The sequence below is a fragment of the Clarias gariepinus genome, chromosome 11, assembly GCF_024256425.1.
Source record: "Clarias gariepinus isolate MV-2021 ecotype Netherlands chromosome 11, CGAR_prim_01v2, whole genome shotgun sequence".
NCBI lineage: Eukaryota > Metazoa > Chordata > Actinopteri > Siluriformes > Clariidae > Clarias > Clarias gariepinus.
The window spans coordinates 8,363,015-8,383,841 of record NC_071110.1 but is presented as its reverse complement, the minus strand read 5'-3'; the positions used below and the strand labels follow the sequence as shown (position 1 = coordinate 8,383,841).

At 38.8% G+C, this 20,827-nt stretch overlaps 2 protein-coding genes across 2 annotated transcripts; both read left to right on the top strand.

The window, feature by feature from the left end:
* The first annotated feature begins 49 nt into the window (after positions 1 to 49).
* LOC128533284 (olfactory receptor 52E4-like) lies at positions 50 to 4,987 on the top strand. Its single transcript, XM_053507527.1, has 2 exons — positions 50 to 967; positions 4,775 to 4,987. Exons 1-2 carry the CDS (start codon positions 50 to 52, stop codon positions 4,985 to 4,987), a joined length of 1,131 nt encoding a protein of 376 aa, XP_053363502.1.
* A 5,197-nt stretch (positions 4,988 to 10,184) lies between these two features.
* Positions 10,185 to 10,892, top strand: LOC128533282 (olfactory receptor 1J1-like). The gene is given in 3 exon segments (XM_053507526.1): positions 10,185 to 10,707; positions 10,710 to 10,780; positions 10,782 to 10,892. Coding segments are annotated over 3 exon segments (705 nt in total).
* The last annotated feature ends 9,935 nt before the right edge of the window (positions 10,893 to 20,827 follow it).

Below are 20,827 nucleotides of genomic sequence, written 5' to 3'. Positions count from 1 at the left end.
TTTAACCAACAGAATTTTTTCTTAACAGGTGGAAAAAACTAATATTACAATGACTGATTTTACCAATATATCTACTCTGACACTTCAGGGCTTCAATTTACCTCCTGAGACTATTTTCCCTGCATTTGTCTTTGCAACAGTGGGTTACCTGACCATCCTCATTTGCAATCTTGTCCTACTCTTCACAATCATTCTTAATAAGAGTCTTCACCAGCCTATGTACTTTTTGCTATTAAACCTGCCTATAAATGATCTTATAGGTTCTACAGCCCTGTTTCCACAAATTATTAAGGAACTCGTATTGGATACCAGGACAATAGAGTTTTCAACCTGTGTCGCTCAAGCTTTCTTTATACATATTTATGCAACAGGTGCAGTATTCATTTTGACAGTTATGGCATATGACAGATATGTGGCTATTTGCTGCCCTATGAGATACAACACTATAATGAGTAATGTACACATAGTGAGGCTCATCTCCTTGGTCTGGGTTTTTAATATACTAATAATAGCAGTGCTTTTTATCCTTCTGTTGCGCTTACCACGATGCAGATCTTTTGTGACTCACACATACTGTGACAACCCGTCTTTGCTCCAGCTGGTCTGCCTAAATACAACTATAAATAACATATATGGATTGATGACTGTAGCTGTCAGCCAGGTGATAACAGTTGGGCTAATTGCATTTACATACATTCGAATCCTTATAGCCTGTTTTAAAAACAAAGGATCTGATACACGTAGCAAAGCCCTACAGACGTGTGCCACACACTTAACAGTCTTTCTCCTGTTTGAATGTTTAGGCCTTTTCACAATTATTTCCTACAGGTTAACAGATATTTCTCCCCATTTAAGGAAATTCAGTGGAGTTGCCGCTATGATTTTACCTCCAACATTAAATCCTATTATATATGGACTAAGAACAAAGGAAATCAGGATACGAGCATTAAAATTTCTTCAAAAAAGGGTAATTAACTGATAAACCACATAATACTTGGCATAATGTTTTTAGAAACCTGCTTGTGCTTCCACTAATTTGACATTAATACATTTTTATTTACTTTCATTGTTCATTTTCTTTATGTAATCTGCTTTCAAATTATTTGTTGATATGCATTCACTGTTTTTAAAATAAAGATTTACAAGGATTTTTAACACCTCATTTTTTATTTAATCAACTACTAGCTTGCTTTTTTGAGTAGTTTCTGCTTTACTTGACAGTAATTTATATGTGAATCTATATTTTTTACATGTTGCTGTTGAGTAAATAATGAGATATCCAGTTTAAAGTCAATGCATTGTATTAAACCAAATATTAGTTGATGTGCAGTGGATTAATTAGTTACTTAAAGGATAATTAAAGGGCTAGGTAATACAACATTAAATTATAGGGGACAGAAAGTACAAATTAAGGACACAGATGTAACAAATCATGGATTTATTTGCTAAGCATTATGCTACTGTAAATCCTTTACACTACTGTAACTGTTACACTACTAGTGTTAATAAAGTTAACACTGTATTTATGCACTCACATAATTTACATGTCCAATTATTCTTCTGATATATTTTATTTTATAAATTGAACATTTAAGGGCCTTTTAAACAAATTTAAATTTTATGCATCTATTACATGCAACCTATTCCAAATCTGTACTTTCGTTGAATGTTAACGCTTATTATACTTATAGTCGTGTATCCAAATTAATTGAAAGTAATATATTTTTGTGCTAAATTTTTATGCGTTTGTCATATAAGTGGAGGCTGAATAGGAAGGAACTTAATAGTTTTTTTGTTTTTTTTATGTATGTATGGGGAAAATGTCCAAGAATTAAAATGTCCCTCCAAATTTAACAGCAGGTTCTTTCAATGAAAATGGCATAGTAATTCTTAATGCCACATTTCACAGAGATAATTATAAACATTAAACAGTTTTCATTCTGTTTTTAATACATAGGAGTTTAGGCATTACTAGACTGTTCAGTATGTTTTATATTGGTTTCTGAAATTCTCCAATCCAATGAGCAACATTTTAATTGACACTAGATGGCACTAGTGTGTTATAATAAGTCGGTATATTTAGTGTGACGTTAAATTCCATGAAGAAACATACATAAACATACATAATCATACATAATTATTATATTGTACAAATAAAACTAAATAAATACAGAAAAGAGTATTTTTTTAATTATTATTTTATTTATTAGGGGAAAACACATTCACACCTGCACAGCAGTGTGAATATTTGTTTATTGTGTGTGTGTGTGTGTGTGTGTTTAATGTACGCATGTATATATGTATGAGATGTATGTTAATAACCGGTTGTTGATATGACACTCCCAACTGTTTTGCACAGTAAAGATGAGTATAAACATAATAATGCTTAGACATGTATAGACATAATAAATCTGAATTTCAAATGACATTGTCATTGTCAGGGTGTTTTCATATACAGTAAATGTGTTAAACACCATAAGTGGAAAAAAAACCCCACAATTGTCCTGGTAGGTCTACCATGCATAATTTCACAGTGCACAAACTACTCATAAGGAGGAGGGAGTGGAATGATGGATCCATCTCATTCTGTTTACGCCAAATTCTGACTCTACCATTTGAATGTCTCAACAGAAATTGAGACTCATTAGACCAGGCAACATTTTTCCAGTCTTCAACTCACCAATTTTGGTGAGCTCGTGCAAATTGTAGCCTCTTTTTCCTATTTGTAGTGGAGATGAGTGGTACCCGGTGGGGTCTTCTGCTGTTGTAGCCCAAGGTTGGGGTGTTCTAGTGGGATCTTCTGCTGTTGTAGCCCAAGGTTGTGTGTGTTGTGGCTTCACAAATGCTTTGTTGCATACCTCGGTTGTAACGAGTGGTTATTTCAGTCAAAGTTGCTCTTCTATCAGCTTGAATCAGTCGGCCCATTCTCCTCTGACCTCTAGCATCAACAAGGCATTTTCGCCCACAGGACTGCTGCATACTGGATGTTTTTCCCTTTTCACACCATTCTTTGTAAACCCTAGAAATGGTTGTGCGTGAAAATCCTAGTAACTGAGCAAATTGTGAAATACTCAGACCTGCCCGCTTGGCACCAACAACAATGCCACGCTCAAAATTGCATTAAATCATCTTTCTTTCCCATTCTGACATTCAGTTTGGAGTTCAGGAGATTGTCTTGCCCAGGACCACACCCCTAAATGCATTGAAGCAACTGCCATGTGATTAGTTGATTAGATAATTGCATTAATGAGTAATTAAACAGGTGTTCCCTTTCAAAAGCGGGAACGAGATGCTGCGCGACAGCGCTATGGGACCGTGACCGGTTGTAAAGCACGTGTGTGTCAAACACGCCAAATATTTTGGCATGTATAACCTCAGGCAGGTGACGTCAACCGATGAGGTGCACCTGGAGGTTATAAATAGGCATGAACCGGAAACACCCTCAGATAATTTTCTCTTCAGGATCCATGTTGTGTGTGTGCAAGCATTTTTTAACAGAAAGCGAAAATAGAAAGTGTCTTACTACTCACCAGAAAGATGGCAGAGTTAGACACGAGTCCGTCCCTCCATGTAGAAGAATATCTCGCTGAGGGCGATCTCCACATTTTCTGTTTGAGTGTTTGGGGGAAGAGCACGCTATCCTCGGGCTTCAGAGAGCAGGTTAGTATTGCGATTTTCTCCCTATTAAAGTCCCGCACGCTCGGGTTCGCCGTCTTAAAGCAAAACCGCGACCTGCAGCACATTTCTTGCGTGCAAATCTGGCGGAGGCGCACAAGACAGGATTTTCCTTTTCTCTCGCTCTCTCGCCGGATCATGAGTCCTTTACCCGCCACTTCTCCAGCGTGCTTCGGCGCTTCTTGTAAAGGGGGGAAGAACTTTCTCTCTCACTTCCGCGGAGATGGAAACTATCACTCCAGAGCGCTTCTCTAGTGATGAGCCAGTGTGTTAGTTGGTGTTAGAGGTGGTAACGCACGGTCTAATGCGTACACCTCGATTTGACGTAAAAATAAATAAATTAAATAATTCCCCCAAACGCACAAGGTCAGCCGACAGGTGCCTGTCGGGTGGCCGGAGGAGGGACCTCAATGATGGCCCCTCCCCCTCCTGGCGACCTCCATGAGTTAACTCTTTTATGGAATAAGCCGTATTTTTCCTGTGTTTTTGTGCTATTGACATTTGATTTGTTCCAATGTCATGTATGAAAGCACGGTCCTTTATGATGATGTCCCAGATCAGAGAGACGCTCACAGGCTATCCCTCTCCTGGGAGCTCATCCTCTTGGGAAAAATCTACACTCCCCACCAAGCGTGTAGACTAACATCTTTATTGGTGGGAGAAGATTTTTCAGGCAGCAGGTCAGCCTGGTGCAGCCCTGCACACAATGGCTTTGCAGGCATACCAGACTGACCTACTGAGAGCTGCACCTTTTAGAGAGGCCGGCAGTGGGGAACCTGCTGCCAGCTATGTCTCTTTAGGTACGAAGCAATGAAGATAACCAGCATCCTTAGGAGACCGTGGTTCAATCTCCGCCACCACTGGTGTTAGCAGCGGTCTCCAGTGAATTGTTAGGTGTTCGGTCCCTTCCTTCTATGTTCAGGATGCCGAACACCTAACACACCCATCTAGCTGAGGTGTCAAAGTTCGTGCACCTTTAAAGAGGCTGGCAGCAGGGAACCTACTACCAGCTATGTCTCCTTAAGCACGAAGCACTGTGGAAAACTAGTATCCTCAGGACAAAGTGTTAGGTGCTCGGGTTCCTCCTGCCGTGTTTCAGGACACCGAACACCTAACAGCCTCCACCATCACCACTCCTCCGTCTGCGTCAACACATCGCCCTAGCTCACCTCACTTCTCAGGATGGAGCCCTAACGCCACAAAGCGTTCTCCTTCCAACACGAGGTATGAAGTCGGGTGTCATGGGGAATCCGAGCGCAATGCGGGCACAGCTGTCTCCTGCGTGCGCCGAATTCATTATAGCATACTCTAAAGGAGTATAAGCTAGGCAAGGTGGTAACGTCACCGCTCCCAGAGTGCCGCTCCCGGCTTTCATCCGAGGACCAATCTCCAGAGGCAACAAGGGTTACACGCTGGGAGCTTTTTACCCTTTCTATGTGGTTCAGACCCTCGTCCTTGACTCTGGGTCCCACTCTAGGTCCGTGCTGTCGTCGCGAGTTGCTAATGGCAGACGTTTTTCCTTTAGGGGCTGGAGTGCGGCCTTAGATGACCGCCCAGCCCAAGGGATCTGGAGAGGTCATCTTCTCGTGTGGCACATCAATTGCCCCAAAACGATGACCCTATTTCTGGCCCTGAAATACTCCCTCCAGCAGTCAAGAGGTTATCATGTACACCTCTTAGTGTGCTTAGGCTTTGCCAACTGGCTAGGAAAGGCTGTTCTGCATTCTTACCCAACTATCTTCCACAGTTGAAGCCTTCTGTCCTCCGCCGTTAGCTCCGGAGCAGTAAGTCTTCATTCGCTGTGTCCAGCTCATGCTCTTCAATTTACAGCGCATCTCTGCATTAAGCCAGGGCCGTAATTAGAGCAGGGTTTTATATGTCGTGGGGTCGCCATTAGACGAGTCGGGTTAAAGATGCTAGTGCTCTAGCCTATGAGGCGCATGGCATACTTCGCCTCTAGTGATTAGGGCCGTTCGATCACGAAGCTTGCCTCATCTATTGCTGCGGCAAGAGGGGTTTCCAAGCATGGCATGCGGCAGGCTGCCTTTCCGCAAAACATCGGTCAGGCTTCATAGGGGAATGCCAGGCTCGCGGGTCCTCGAGTCGGCATCCCAGGATTATGTCTAGGATTTCTTGGGGGTACTGTGCGCACACTACACAACCCTGGGGGTCCAGACACTTGCAGTGCGGCGGAGTGGGTATTCTCGTTCCCATAGCGCTGTCGCACAGCATTGAGTGTAGCTTTTAAAAGGGAACATCTCGGGTTCTTATATGGCTCTTTGTTAGGATAAATCATTCAGTGACAACCCTGTAAATTTCCATGTAAAGCAGCTTTGCTGGAGTGCCACTCTTTGTGATCTGAGTGTGTTGAGTGTGTGTAGTGTCATCAATAGGTCTTACATATTCATGAAAAGTTGTGGATTATTCAGTAAAAGAGGCTCTACTAAAAGCCGGGTGGTGGAGGCAGCACTGGGTTGATGCTGTAGGCCAACCGGCAGAGGCAGCGCTGGATCGTTAGTGTAGGCCGGGCAGCGTCGCGGACTGAACGGCGGATGCAGCACTGAGTCACCCTCCAAGCCGGGCGGCCGATGCAGCACTGAGTTGTCCCCACGCCGGGAGGCCGATGCAGGCCTGGTTCCTCTCTAGATGCCCAAGTGATGGAAGCACGCTCTGATTCTGATGTTGGACTGTGGGCTTGCAGGTGAGTCATAGGCGCAGAGGGGATGAGGTGAAAATACAAGTACCCTTGTGTGTAAGTTCCTCTCTTGTATGTTAAGTTCTTAGTCTGTATATCTACTAACCATGGAACTACTAACTTGCTTAGCTTAAAGTCTGTCTTGTTGTGCATGTATAGTCCCTTATGTTTAGCCCTAAAGTCTGTTTAGTGTGTCTTGTCTCGTCTGGTTTGTATCCCTTGTCTGTATTGTATATTAGTTTATTTAGTCCCTGGTCTGTGCATTAGTTAATTATTGGTTTTGTTTATAGAATGCTCCAAAGTAAAGCCAACAGCCTTTGTTCATGTTTTGTTTTTGTTTGGTTTTGTTATCATTAAAACGACTTTACTTAACATCATCCCCTCTGCGCCTATGCCTTGCCACCATCAAGCCCACAGTCCAACACCTAACAAACGTGACAAAAAGTGGCTTTTTTTATTTTAGAACCTTTGAAGTAAATAACTTAAAAACTGTTGAACATAAATAGAATGTTAATAATAATAATTAAAAATAAATATCTCACAGAGTTTGTTATATAGTGTAAAATTAAATACACACTTTACAGTATAGAGCAGGGGTGGGCAATTATTTTTCCCCAGGGGCCAAATGAGAAGCAGAAAATAATGCATATTGTATATCTGGGCCAAAAGTTTGAAATCTACTCTGGTTATTAGTTTTATTTCTATGTTAAAATAAGTAATTGGCATTGTTTACAGAAGCTTTAAGAGTATGTGTTATTTTTAGATAATGAGAGAGTGAGTTTGTTTTAGAAAAAACTGAATTTATTCAGTGAAATTATGCAAAACAATAGTAAGTGTGCAACATTTGTAACTCTTTTTCAGTCACATTAACACCACAATGCTTTCTGATTTTAACTTTCTATTAACATACCACAATGTCTTTGTATGCCAAGAATAATGTGACATAACTCACAACATATTTGTCCCACTGCCAAAAAATTTTTAAGTAAACATGTTTCAGTGTTTTTTTTCTTGTTTCTTTGTGAGAGAAATCTAGCCTCTGTTGAGCTTTAACAAGTGCATCAAAGTCAGGTTGAATGTTTGAGGTGAAGATTTGAAGCTCATCTGACAGATGATCTGTTAAGGTTATTTATTTTACACAACTGAGAGAAGAAGAAGGAGTAATAATAATAAAAAAAAGACAGAACCGTCATAACACACTGACTAACAAAAAAATACGACAGTGACACCTATTGGTAAATTACAGTACTACAACATAATCATCAGTAAGAGATCATCTGTACCTGGATTTGGTAAACTCCATTACGGAGAATGTTTGTTTACATGTATAGGTAGATGCTGCGTTTACCTCGTTGAAAAAATCATTCCCCGTGGTTGTCCATTTCATTAATCTCGCTGCTGCCAGCTCCTCCGTAATCTTGAATTCCTGCGTTATTCCTCGGAGAAACACGAGTAACTGTTCCATGTGTTGAACATCACAACTCGCATTCAAAGCCAAGGATAAAAAGTCAAAACTTCCTACTCCACTTTTTAGCTGAAGTTGGAGATTCTCTGCGATGTCCTCCTCCCTTCTGGTCACCGTTCGCCTGGACTTTCTCAAATGATTTTTTTTTTCTCTGGACATTAGCGCTGCTGAGCCACGCCACATGCACTCGGACTTGTTTCAAAGTACCTGTACGTAAAGGGCGCACGCACACTGTAAACAGGTTTCAAAACAACCTTTCTGGCCCGCGGGTCCTTAAAATGCAGTAGTCAAAAGTTTTATTCCCCAATCGCAACATACCTCTTCTCTATAGACATGCTAATCTACTGTACAATATTTGCAAAAACAGTTACACTGTATTATACTGTATACCATTATTGTAAAACACACTGTTATTTATTGTAAATAGGCCACTTATGCACTTCTGGTTAGTTGCATTTCATTGTACTTTGCACAATTAGGATAAAGTTGAATCCAATCTAATCTAATCTAATCTAAAGCTTTTGATCTGTTTTAAGAGTTTTTATGTAACAACTAGAATCAAAGAGTTTCTCTGTAACAGATAGAATCAAAGCCTCAGGTTTCTGTTTCTGTGTAACAGCTAGAATCAATACCTCAGGTTTTATTAACTAATGCAATTAAAGTAATAATTACTAGTGGAAAGTAAGGAAGTAGGAAGTAGTATTAAGTAGTAAAGTTGTATCTCAGTTAGAACTGTCTCTGTTCAGACAGTAGTATGCATTTAAGTTTAGTGTGTGTGTGTGTGAGTGAGAGAGAGAGAGAGAGAGAGAGAGAGAGAGAGAGAGACATTCACCTTATTTTAACGGAAATAATAATTATAAACAAATTTATGCAATAATAAAGTATATCTTAGCTGCTGAATGCAAGAACAGAAAAAAATACAATGGTTTGACATGCACATTAAGGGGAACAGAGCATTAAATGGAGCTCATGCAGCCATATTACCATTATTCTTAAAATTGTATTAGGTAAAATGTATTTTAAAAACCTTTTTTTAATTAGTACTCCCACACCACCCCTTTTGCTTTTCTATAACATCTAAGTAAGTTATAGGCAATAAAGGATTAGTACCGTATTTATCACTAAACTATTATCTATAACTAAGTTACTATTTATTTTGAAAGCAAACTACACATTTTAAGATTCAGGCCTTCAAAGGAAGGTTTATTTATTTATTTATTTATTTGTTATTTGGTGTTTTAGAACACAGAACAAAGTATTTGTGTTTTACTATAATTTAGTGTTTAACAGACATCATTTTGATACAATTAGGTGAAGTACTGCAAAGCTAATTGTTTTTTTGTTTGTGTACACACAGTACATAATTAATCCCTAATCAACTCATTATAACCGTGATATTTACTGGGTCCATATTGTTTGGATAAATTGTACTTGGATTGTAAGTAAAGATTTTATTAGGTATAGCATGTAATGCTTTTTGTTTACACATACATTTGGCTTATAAAATAAGGACAGTATATAAAAAATATAGATCACATTATATATATATTTCACTTTAGCTTTGTTGACTCATCATCTTTAGTGACATGGTTATTTATTACCTCTGACATGAGAAGTAAAATAACAGGGACAGACATTAGTCTTTCCCTAATGGGTCAAACAAGTGAGTTGTTCTTTGTTGAAAACATTAAAAGGTAACTTTATATCTACTAAATAGGCAGTCACATGCTCTAATTAGGTACTTAAATGAAAGCATTGGCATAATTAGCTGAACTACAAAGCTAATTGTTTCTGTGTTGGTACACACAGTTACTAATTATTCCCAAATCACCATTTTATATCTTCCCCACTTCTTTATATTTATGATATTCACTTTGCCTTAAGCCTTGGCTGAGTGAAGTTTGCACCTGGCTTGTAAGTAAGACTTATAATATACAATAAATATCACTAATGGTTACTTTATAATTGGAAATATACATTTGAATATAAATAAAGTCTAAATGTTTAATTTTCCTTTAACTAACTTTTAAAAACTTCATATAGATAAAACTGTATAAAATTGCATTTTTTTTCAAGTGTAAGAACACTATTCAAATGAATTTAAGTTCTAATAGTTCCAGTGGTATGGATGGATTTGCTAATGGATTTTATCTAGTTGCTTTTAATTCCTTGGTCAATAAGAACTACCTAATACTGGCATTGGGAATTATTTACCTAATCACTCTGCTATGCAATTTTATGCTTCTGGCTATTATTCTGATGAACTCAAGTTTACAGAACCCTAAGTTTTTTGCAGTTTGTAACCTTGCTGTAGTAGACATATCTATAAACAGTGTTATTATTCCACAAATGGTTCCTGTGTTTGTATTCAACCTCAATTATATCAGTTTTGAAGCATGCTTCTCCCAAATGTTTTTAATGCACTTTTTTGGTGACATGGAGTCATTTTCACTGGCCTTATTGGCTTATGATCGCCTGATTGCTATCTGCTTTCCTTTGCGATACTCCACAATTAATACTAATGAAAGGATGGTACTTATTATTGCTGGGCTTTGGCTTCTGGTATTTTTTATTGAGATTTACCCGATAGTTCTAGCCAGTGGTCTGTCCTATTGTAGATCAAGGGTGGTGCCAAGCTGTTGCTGTGAGCATGGTCAAGTTTACAAATTAGCTTGTGGAGATATTTCTTATAACAGAAATGTGGCAACTACAAAGACATTAATTGTTCTGCTTGGCCCTCTGATTTTTATTATTTTATCGTACATCATAGTGGTGGTGGCAGTTTTGCAAATTGCATCTTCATCACAATGCTGGAAGGCCTTGAACACCTGTCTTACTCACATGGTCCTGGTTCTTATTTATTATATGCCAGTGATTTGGGCTTATATACTAGGGAACCTACGATTAGTACAATCAGTTGATATTTTCTCAGCAGTTCTGACAGTGACCAGCACACTGCCAGCCATGTTAAACCCTATCATATATAGTCTAAAGACTGAGGAACTGCAAGAAAAGTTGCTGAAATTTTTAAAGCCACAGAAAGTATCACCCCAATGAACAGATGAAATAGTGTTAATTATTTAAGCAAAGTTTTTTCAGTGAGAGAGGACATAAAGTTTGAATGCAGAGGATGGGGTTAGATGGAGGCAGATGATTCGCTGTGGTGAGCCCTAAAATAGAACAGTCAAAAGACAAAGAAGAAAGAAGACTTAAGCAAAGTTTTTAAAGCAGTTAACTATAATTAAATACCATATTTAATGCCTTTTTCTGATTTAAATAACTGAAATATTGTATTAATAGTTGGTTGCATGCACTGTTGTTTGCTAATGTCCTTTTTGAAAATGTTTTAAAAGTAATTTCAATGTAAGGTTATCCTATGCTACAGTACATTCACAGTGTAAAAGATTACTAAAAATCCCAGCATTGTATTTTAATATCCATAAGATGTTCTTGCTTGGTTGTCAGTAAATTCTAGTCTTACATAATTCAGCATAAGAGGACTAATTATTAGAAAGAAAATATTTAAAATGATAAATAACTTGTGCAAAATGTTTAAACCAAACAGTCCATGATGTTTTTGGGTTTATAAATCTATAAATTTATTCACTGTTGTCAATTGTTCTTTGGTTCTTGTTTAGCATCAGAGTTATTTATTTTCATGACACCATCACAAGACATGAGAACCCTCTGCAGTATAAAGATTTACCAAAACAATTTTGGCTAACTGCCAGGCAGTCAATCCAGGTTAAATGAGGCCATAGTGTGTCATCCCAAAGGGTTTACAAAAGGTGGTAATTTGCTCTGTTCTTTTCAACCTTTATATTAATGATCTACTATATCTAAGCAGCTGTAGGCTTGTAATACTGGATGCATGATTAGTAACAATTCAGCCTATACCTTGGGTGCCATTACATTGCAGTCACAGACACCACACATGCTCACACACACTGGATTAACCAATGGAAATGTACCAAGGATGTCAAACATGCAAATTCCACACAGACATAGATGTTGACATACAGTATATGTCACTATGCTCTTTTATAACTTAGTAAGTGCCCTTGTTTACTTACTACTCACATGATGTTTTTCACAATGATTGTGTTTTCTCTTATTGTTTAACTTTTCTTAGCCGTGGGTTGATGTGTACATCTTAGTATATAATGGGTGTCTTGCCATTTATGTTTGGATTTCATTGCCCAGACTGAAAGATTGATGCATTCAAAATAAACTATCTTTAGCTGAACCCTAACTCTGAGTCTTCTGATTCCTTTATTATCTAATGCCTTTATTATACTTTACAACAGTATTACAGTCTCTTCAGTAGTAATGGAGATGCATGTCACAGTGAAAAATATTTACCACAAGATGGCAGCAATAGACCAAATGTAACATTATTTCACACACTCCTGTACAGATGTACATGTTTCAGTCATACTTTTAGGAGTCTTGCTATGGTTCAGAACCCAGTTTGGACCTACTAAGCCATGAGGAGCATCAGCATATTTTAAGTACCAATGTAACTGTGCTTTTTGAACATCTTTTTTTTTTTTTTTTTTTTTACAAATTTACTTCCCTTTGCTGTTATAATATCCCCTGTGAAGAATTTTCACATGATCATGGAATACAGTTGTTGCCAGTCAGCAACAAGCAAAGAATGCCTGTGATGTGACTCATATTTCAGTCTATCCCAGTGTGGGATTGAGGTCATGGCTTTTTGCAGACCCCTTAAGGTCTTCAATGTTGACCTTAGCAAACTTTTAAGCAGTGTCATGTTTGTACATTTCTGGTCCTGTTAATTCTAGTGAAAGAAACTTATATGCTACAGGAGACCTATACAATTGCGCTGTTCCAACTTTTGTTAGGGAATGGCCTATATATGTGTTGGACAGTAAATTGTCCATAAACTTTGGTCATTTAAAGGACATATGTCCCTGTCCAGACTTTGCTGTAGGATTATATATTTAGGAGAATAAATGTGCCAGGTCAGACAACAAATATTAGTATATCACTTTCACTTTATTATCTATATTTTAATTAATAAGAACATTTACATGTATTAAAGGTTGCATAGTTTTTTAAATAAAAGCTGTCAGAAGGATTCATCTTTAAATACACTGAAAGACTTAAGAACAACTGAAAAGATCACCACAAAAATAAGAATAAATTTTTTTTATTATTATATCACCTTGATGCATGTGTACTGTAGGTTACTGCTTAAGGCTTAAAATAAACTCTAGTTTACAATGTCTATTTAAATATCATATAAAATACAACTAATGTTATTCTGGGTATAATTATTAAAGTTTATATACATGTCAATATTTATGACATTTTAATAATAAATAGTATAATAATAAAGCCTATCCTTTGTGTTCAAGATATAAGGGGACTGGCCAAATTGTAATTTGAAAATGAGATTGTTAGCAGATTAAAAATAACAAACATCAACAACAGCATTGTTTTAACAAACAAAATCTTGTCAAGCATAGTGCTTTTGGCAGTTGAAAGTTTTCACTAGTAATCTTTACCCACAGACGTGCAAGGTTTTTTCAAGTTCAAGTAGTTCAAGTAGACTTTATTTTCACTTCAACCATATACAGTTAGTACACAGTGAAACTAAACACTGTTCCTCCAGGACCAAAGGTGCTACATGCAACATAAATTTACAACATAAATTACCAGAAAAACTAAACTAGCTAACTAAGAGGTCTAGTTAGCTGGCTAGCGGAGACAAGACAGGACAGACTGGCCTAACATACATTACAACATGAATGAACAAAAACTACAAAAAACTAACTAGCAAAGGAACATAAATTAACAAAAACTAACTAGCTAAAGAAGACTATTTACAGGTTTTACAGTTTCATACACTACAGGAATAGTAAATGTAAAGCACTGATAAACAAATAAAGCAAATATAATACAATATAAAAAGTACTATAAAAGTTTTTTTTTTAGTAAAGTTTAGCACCAATTTTAGTATATATATTTTAGATAGTATATACTTGTGGCAACGCTGAGGGATGGGAATGATTATAAAGTATTTTGAAACCGATTACGCCACCCAAATAAGGAACACAGGTCCGTTAGGCTAAGTGAAACAGAGAGACGGGTGTAAAAATTTACAAAACTTTATTTTAGTTCACAATAAAATGAAATAAAACACTCAATAGCATCCAATGCTACGTATCAAAATCCCCCTCATGCACACTAGGGGTCGAAACAGGGCCCACTGTCTACTCACACATAAACTATAACATAAAATAAAAAATAGAATAAAACAATACCTACAAAAAGAAAACAAACAAGAATTTTAGGCACAGGCTTCCCAGTGGCAGAGGCAGGCTAAACGAGGTACAAACCCTAAGGTCCACATCACACGCATCCACACACACTCACACAAAGTAAAACGGGAATACAATCAGCACTGCACTCCACACCGTTGCACTAAAACCCATACTCAGAGCTAGGTAGCTAGCTAGCCTCCCGGCCCAACGGTGCCTGAGGTGGACCACCACAAAATAACATTTTAATCATACAATAAACAAAAACACATCCAATTTAACCAAAATAAACACAATATAAAGAAACAGATAAAGAGAACCGAGTTCTCTTTACATTAAACACAAAAACTGAAAATAAGAAAGGAACAAAAATAATTAAACCAAAAAGTAACAAAATACTAAATTAAGATTTCAAGCCAACTGTTCCCTGAATCAGTCATATTAATTTCAGAGTTCTCCAGAAGCTACATTACAACACTCTCCACAATACAATTACAGATGCAGATAACCAAAAGCCCAAACAGACCTTCGAATAGCAGCAAGGCAACTCCGAATTGCTTATACAGTTAGCAAAGAACATAACAAAAAAATTTTGTATTTACATTTACGCATTTGGCAGACGTTCTTATCCAGAGCGACTTACAAAAAGGGCTTTAAAGTTTTCATCATTAAAAAAATACTTACACTTGGTTAACTAGGTTAATAACTAAGTGCCATTAGTCCAAAACAACTGGGAAGAGTTTTTTTTTTCTTTTTGTGTGTGTGTGTGTTTGTGTGTGGGCGGGGGGATTAGTCCAAGTACTGGAGAAACAGATGCGTCTTGAGTCGGGATTTGTCGGGATTAGCCTAACCCTATTGATGGAGGATCGGAGGGAACGTGGTGCAGTGCGTGGTGTGATTAGAGCAGAGAGGTAAGTGGATGCTGGGTCATTTTTAGCTTTGTAAGCAAGCATCAGCGTTTTGAATTTGATGCGGGCAGCTACAGGAAGCCAGTGCAGGGATCGGAGAAGTGGTGTGGTGTGGTGTGGGAGAACTTGGGAAGGTTAAAAACGAGACGTGCTGCTGCATTCTGGATCAGTTGCAGAGGACGAATCGTGGACAGAGGCAGGCCTGCCAGAAGTAAGTTGCAGTAGTCCAGTTTTGAAATAACAAAGGACTGAACAAGCACCTAAGTAGCCTGTGAAGAAAGAAATGGACGAATTCTTCAGAAAAAAATCTACAAGAGCGAGTAAGGTTAGCAATGTGTGGGGAAAATGACAGATGATTGTCTACGGTTACCCCAAGATTGCGGGCGGTGGCTGAAGGAGAGATTTGGTTGTTGTCAAGAGATATCACAAGGTCTTGACATGGGGATGAGTCACAAGGAATAAACAACAGTTCGGTTTTACTGAGATTGAGCTTCAGCTGATGAGCAGCCATCCAAGATGAGATGTCTGCCAGACATGCTGAGATCCGGGTGGAAACCTGAGTGTCAGAGGAATGAAAGGAGAGAGTAAGTTGGATGTCATCCTCATAACAATAGTATGAAAATCCATGCAATGATATGACCTTACTAAGAGACCAGGTATAGAGGGAGACAGAAGAGGACCAAGTACTGAGCCCTGCGGGATACCAGTAGAGAGTCTACATGGGGCAGATGTAGATCCCCTCCATGTTACCTCATATGACCTATCTTCTAGGTAAGAAGCAAACCATTGCCATGCTGTTCCACAAATTCTAAGGCTTAAAAGAATAGATAATAGAATCTTGTAGTTCACCATGTCAAATGCAGCTGACGGGTCCAGGAGGATGAGGACAGATGACAGTTTAGCAGATTTAGCAGCATGGAGCTTCTCAGTGACTGACAGCAGGGCAGTCTCTGTAGAATGTGCAACTTTTAATCCAGATTGTTTGGGATCATTAAGGTTGTTCTGTGAAAGATAAAGAGACATTTGGTTATAAACAGTTCTTTCAAAAATTTTGGAAGTGAAAGAGAGAAGTGATACCACGCGATAGTTGTTAACTTCTGATGGGTCCAGGCAGGGTTTCTTGAGTATAGGAATAACCCTTGCCTTCTTAAAAGCAGCAGGAACATGACCAAATGATATGGAATGGTTGATGATGGTTGTGGTGAAGGGAAGAAGGTCTCGTGAGATGGCCTGGAGCGTTGTGGAAGGGTTTTAATGTGCATGCCCACCTCTCCATTAGCCACATAGCTAAAAACAACAACCACACACCTTCTGTCCATGCGCACACCGTAAGGAAAGATAAAATTCAGCCTTAAGTACTATCGGGAACCATTCTGATAGGCTATCATGGGTGACAAATCACCTACCTGTGAGCCAATGAGAAGACCCCATTGCCTACAATCTACCCACAGCTCTTGGATCGTCGCTCCAACAATTACCCCGATTAACCTAAGCCCCAGGCCTAAACTGTGTAGACAGGGAATTAAACAAAGCATCAACAGCCTCAACACTTACCACCCTCCCCACGGCCCTAGGAAGATGGTTGCGATTGGAATGATGGCTGGCAGTAGTTCGCCTTGTGTGTCTTACTGCCCCATCACCATAAGAGGGACCTAACGGACCAGGATCGATCATGGGTAATTAACTTACGGCACCCTGCCCTGATGATCCGGGGCCCACAGGGGCCTCAACCACAGCAAATCTTCTTTCTTGCTTATTCCTATTTATAACCTGCAGGTGCACTTCATCAGATGACGTCACCTGACTGAGGTTATATATAGCCAAAAAAGTTGGCGTGTTTGACAAACACATGCTTCACAACCAGTAACACAAAGAGATGTTCCCATAGCGGTTTCACGCAGCATCGAATGTAGCTTTTGAAAGGGAAGTTCAGGAGAGTGAACACCAGGAAAGCAGCAGGAGCTAGCACCTGTGTTCACAGAAATATTCAAGCGCTGGAGCACCTGTGTCAGTTGATCTAAACCTCCCTCACCCTTAGCACTGGAGCCGCCAAGAATTGTGTTGTGAGCCCCCTGCTGTACCTATAAATGGATACCACCAAGTTTGCTGACGCAGTCATAGATGTACCTTTTTATTATATTCTTATTTCATACTTTACATTAAAAAATATATTTTTTTCTTTCATACTTTATTATAATTATATTCTTATTTAATATTCTTATTTAAAATACTCTTTTTTATTTTCTTTTAAATGTTTTTAAGGTCATTTCACTGTATATCACACAGTATATATGTGTATAACCGTGTGTATAGCGAATACAATTTGAATTTGAGATGGACTGAAGAAGCACAAAAAGCAAAGTACTTAATTAGGTGCTAAAAACATTTAAAACTATGTGCATTGCATTTCACATGCAAATTTGTATTTATTTATTTTTTTTAGCCAGTGCAGTTGAGCTGGGGATAGACACATTGAAATAATAATACAAAAAAAAGTTTCTACTGAGACACTTAATAAAAAAGAAAGTCACAAATATGAACCAGGTAATGTTTAGACCTTTAAATGTTAGCTAGGTCATTTAAGTGTAACCTGAATGAATGTTGATCTAAATGCTGTAAATAGTAATATTATTCATATATTAGATTAGATTTGATTAGATTAGATTCAGCTTTATTGTCACATACACGTACAGAGCCAATGAAATGCAATGCCAACTTCCCAAGCTGGAAAAGTGAGTTTCTTATGGTGTCACATTATCATTTACAACATCACTGATTTCACACAGTGATTCATCACATGATTCCATGTACCTCTTTCTTCCTTTCCATGAGAGGGATGGGCCAAGTCTGCTGCTGTTCTTTCTAACTTGGAGCGATCAATGTAACATATTAAAACTTTACTCTTATTACATGGAATTTTTCTCTTTTTTGGGTTACCCACTATAAGGATTACTAAAACTGAAAAACCAGAAAATTCCAGGCTGGGCCAACTTAAGCACTAATTATTTAAGTAAGAAAGGAGCAAATATTTTCCTTTACTCTCTTTTTCTTCAATGTAAACATTGAACCTGCTGAACGAGCCCTGTGGCTGAAAAGATTCACAGACACAGGGGGCACAGATCAAGTTTAGGAAACACAACTGCAAACATGACGCACAATTTACCCAACAAATGTTTTAAAACTAAGCATTTTTTAAATTTATCTCTACTGATTAACAGAACTGTTATTATTGAATATAGTTATTCACTATGTTGTAACCTGCCAAATAGCTTCTGTCAAGTGTTTTTAAAAAATCCAAACAAGCTCGTAATAGGTGATTATGGTATGATTTCACAAAGGTTACACTGAGATTTATGATGTCTGATGACAAAGGTTGTCGTAAAAATGCAGTGGCACAGTTTAATTAATTACAAACTGCACTTACAATCCCTATGATTATCTGTCCGTGAGAGATTGCTTAGTAATTGTAAGTACATTGAAAATGACATTTGTAGCTTAAATATATGGGTTATGTGTAATGGGTGTCACAATTAAACAGTTGGTAGTATTAGAGTTCCATGGAACAATTGCCCTGCAGACTTTCATGTTTTTTTAAATGCCAAACAATGTATGTTTACCACAAAATGTACCAAAAGTCTTACGACGTTTGTGACAAATTTAACATAAAATGTAAAAAAAATTGTTAACAAAAATTTTCATATATCATATATAATATAATCATATATTTCAACAAATATTAGTATATAAAATAAAAAGTAATATACAGCAGAACCTTGGATTGCGAGCATAATTAATTCCGGAATATTTATTATAAAAATAATTAATACAAAATAGAATGTAAAAATAAAACAAATTAACCTTCACTTTACTTTTGAAAAGAATTGTAACTATAGTCCTTGAGACCAGATGTCAGGTGTCCTGATGGCGCCGGTAAGGTTGGCTGCCTTCACGACTGCTCTGACCTATTTTACTTTGTTTTCGTCTTTTTATCTAAAAGTTATCTTTCAGTGACTTTAAACCGACCAATTTATCACCATTGAGTACATTAGGTATGAGGCTACAAGGCACAATCTCATCCACCGTTTGGTAAATCCGACCATGCCACCATCTTCCTCATGCCAAAATACAAACAAAGGCTGAAACAGGAAGTTCCGGTTCAGAGGGAGGTTGCGCGCTGGACAGACCAATCGGTGGCCTCTTTACAGGACGCACTTGATGACGCAGATTGGGACATGTTCAGAGACAGCAGTGTGTTTAAGAAAGCGTGTCTAAAGACGCTAGTGATGCTAATGCTAGCTGCGCTAACAGCTGCAAACAGGAAGACACTGCCAGTACCGGAAATGTGTTCATCATCACCGAGCACGACTTGAGGAGAACCTTCAAGAGAGTGAACACCAGGAAAGCAGCAGGACCAGATGGCATCTCAGGGCGTAGTTTCAGAGCCTCCGCAGACCAGCTAGCACCTGTGTTCACAGAGATATTCAACCTCTCTTTATCTCAGTCGGTGATCCCCACATGCTTTAAAGAGTCCGTCATTGTTCCTGTTCCGAAAAAAAACTCATCCTTGTTCCCTCAATCACTATCGCCCTGTAGCCCTCACCTCAGTAGTGATGAAGTGCTTTGAACGCCTGGTCAAGGACTTCATCAGCTCATCTCTACTAGACACACTGGACCCACTACAGTTCGCTTACCTTCAAAACCATTCAACAGATGATGCCATCTCTCATCTCCTCCACACATCACTTACTCATTTGGACACTAGAAGAGGGAATTATGTTAAAATGCTCTTCATCGACTACAGCTCAGCATTCAACACCATAATTCCCTCCACACTCACCACCAAGCTGGAGCACCTGGGACTCAACTCATCTCTGTGCCAGTGGATTTCTAATTTTCTAACTGGCAGACCACAGGCAGTAAGGATGGGTGAACATGTCTCAGCCTCCCTCTCTCTTAGCACTGGAGCCCCCCAGGGTTGTGTTCTGAGCCCCCTGCTGTACTCTTTGTACACATATGATTGTGTGGCCACTTCCAGCTCCACCACCATCATTAAATTTGCTGATGACACAGTCGTGGTGGGCCTGATCTCTGACAACAATGAGTCGCCCTACCTGAAGGAGATTGGGAATCTGGAGAACTGGTGCCAGAGGAACAACCTCCTCCTAAACGTCAGTAAGACAAAGGAGTTGATAGTGGACTTCAGCACTAAGCGGGAGAGAAACTACCAGACCCCCATCATCAACAAGAGCCCAGTGGAGAGAGTGGAGAGATTCAAATACCTCGGTGTTCACATTACACAGGACCTGTCATGGTCCTGTCACATCAACACCGTGGTGAAAAATGCCCGACAGCGTCTCTACCACCTCAGACGTTCGAGAAACTTCAGACTGCCCTCCAACCTTTGTAACTTTTACTCCTGCACCATAGAGAGCATCCTGACAGGAAACATCTCAACCTGGTTCAGGAACAGCACCATGCAGGACAGACGAGCTCTACAGAGGGTGGTTCGATCAGCTGAGCGCATCATCCGCACTGAGCTACCTGACCTGCACTCAATCTACAGCAAGTGGTGCTGGACCAAAGCCAGGAAGATTGTAAAGGACCTTAACCACCCCAGCAATGGACTTTTCTCTCTGTTGAGGTCAGGAAAGCGATTCCGCTACCTGAAGACCAACACAGAGAGACTGAGGAGGAGCTTCTTTCCACAGGCAATACGGTCTCTTAATCAGTACACCACACAGTACTGATCCATTTTGCACATCCACACACATTGCTTTGCACTCACTGTGGACATTCT

Coding starts and splice junctions, on each gene's coding strand:
- LOC128533284 (XM_053507527.1), top strand. CDS start 50: ATGACTGATTTTACCAATATATCTACTCTGACACTTCAGGGCTTCAAT. Junction 968..4,774: donor TAAAATTTCTTCAAAAAAGG/GTAATTAACTGA, acceptor GCCGTGTTTCAG/GACACCGAACACCTAACAGC.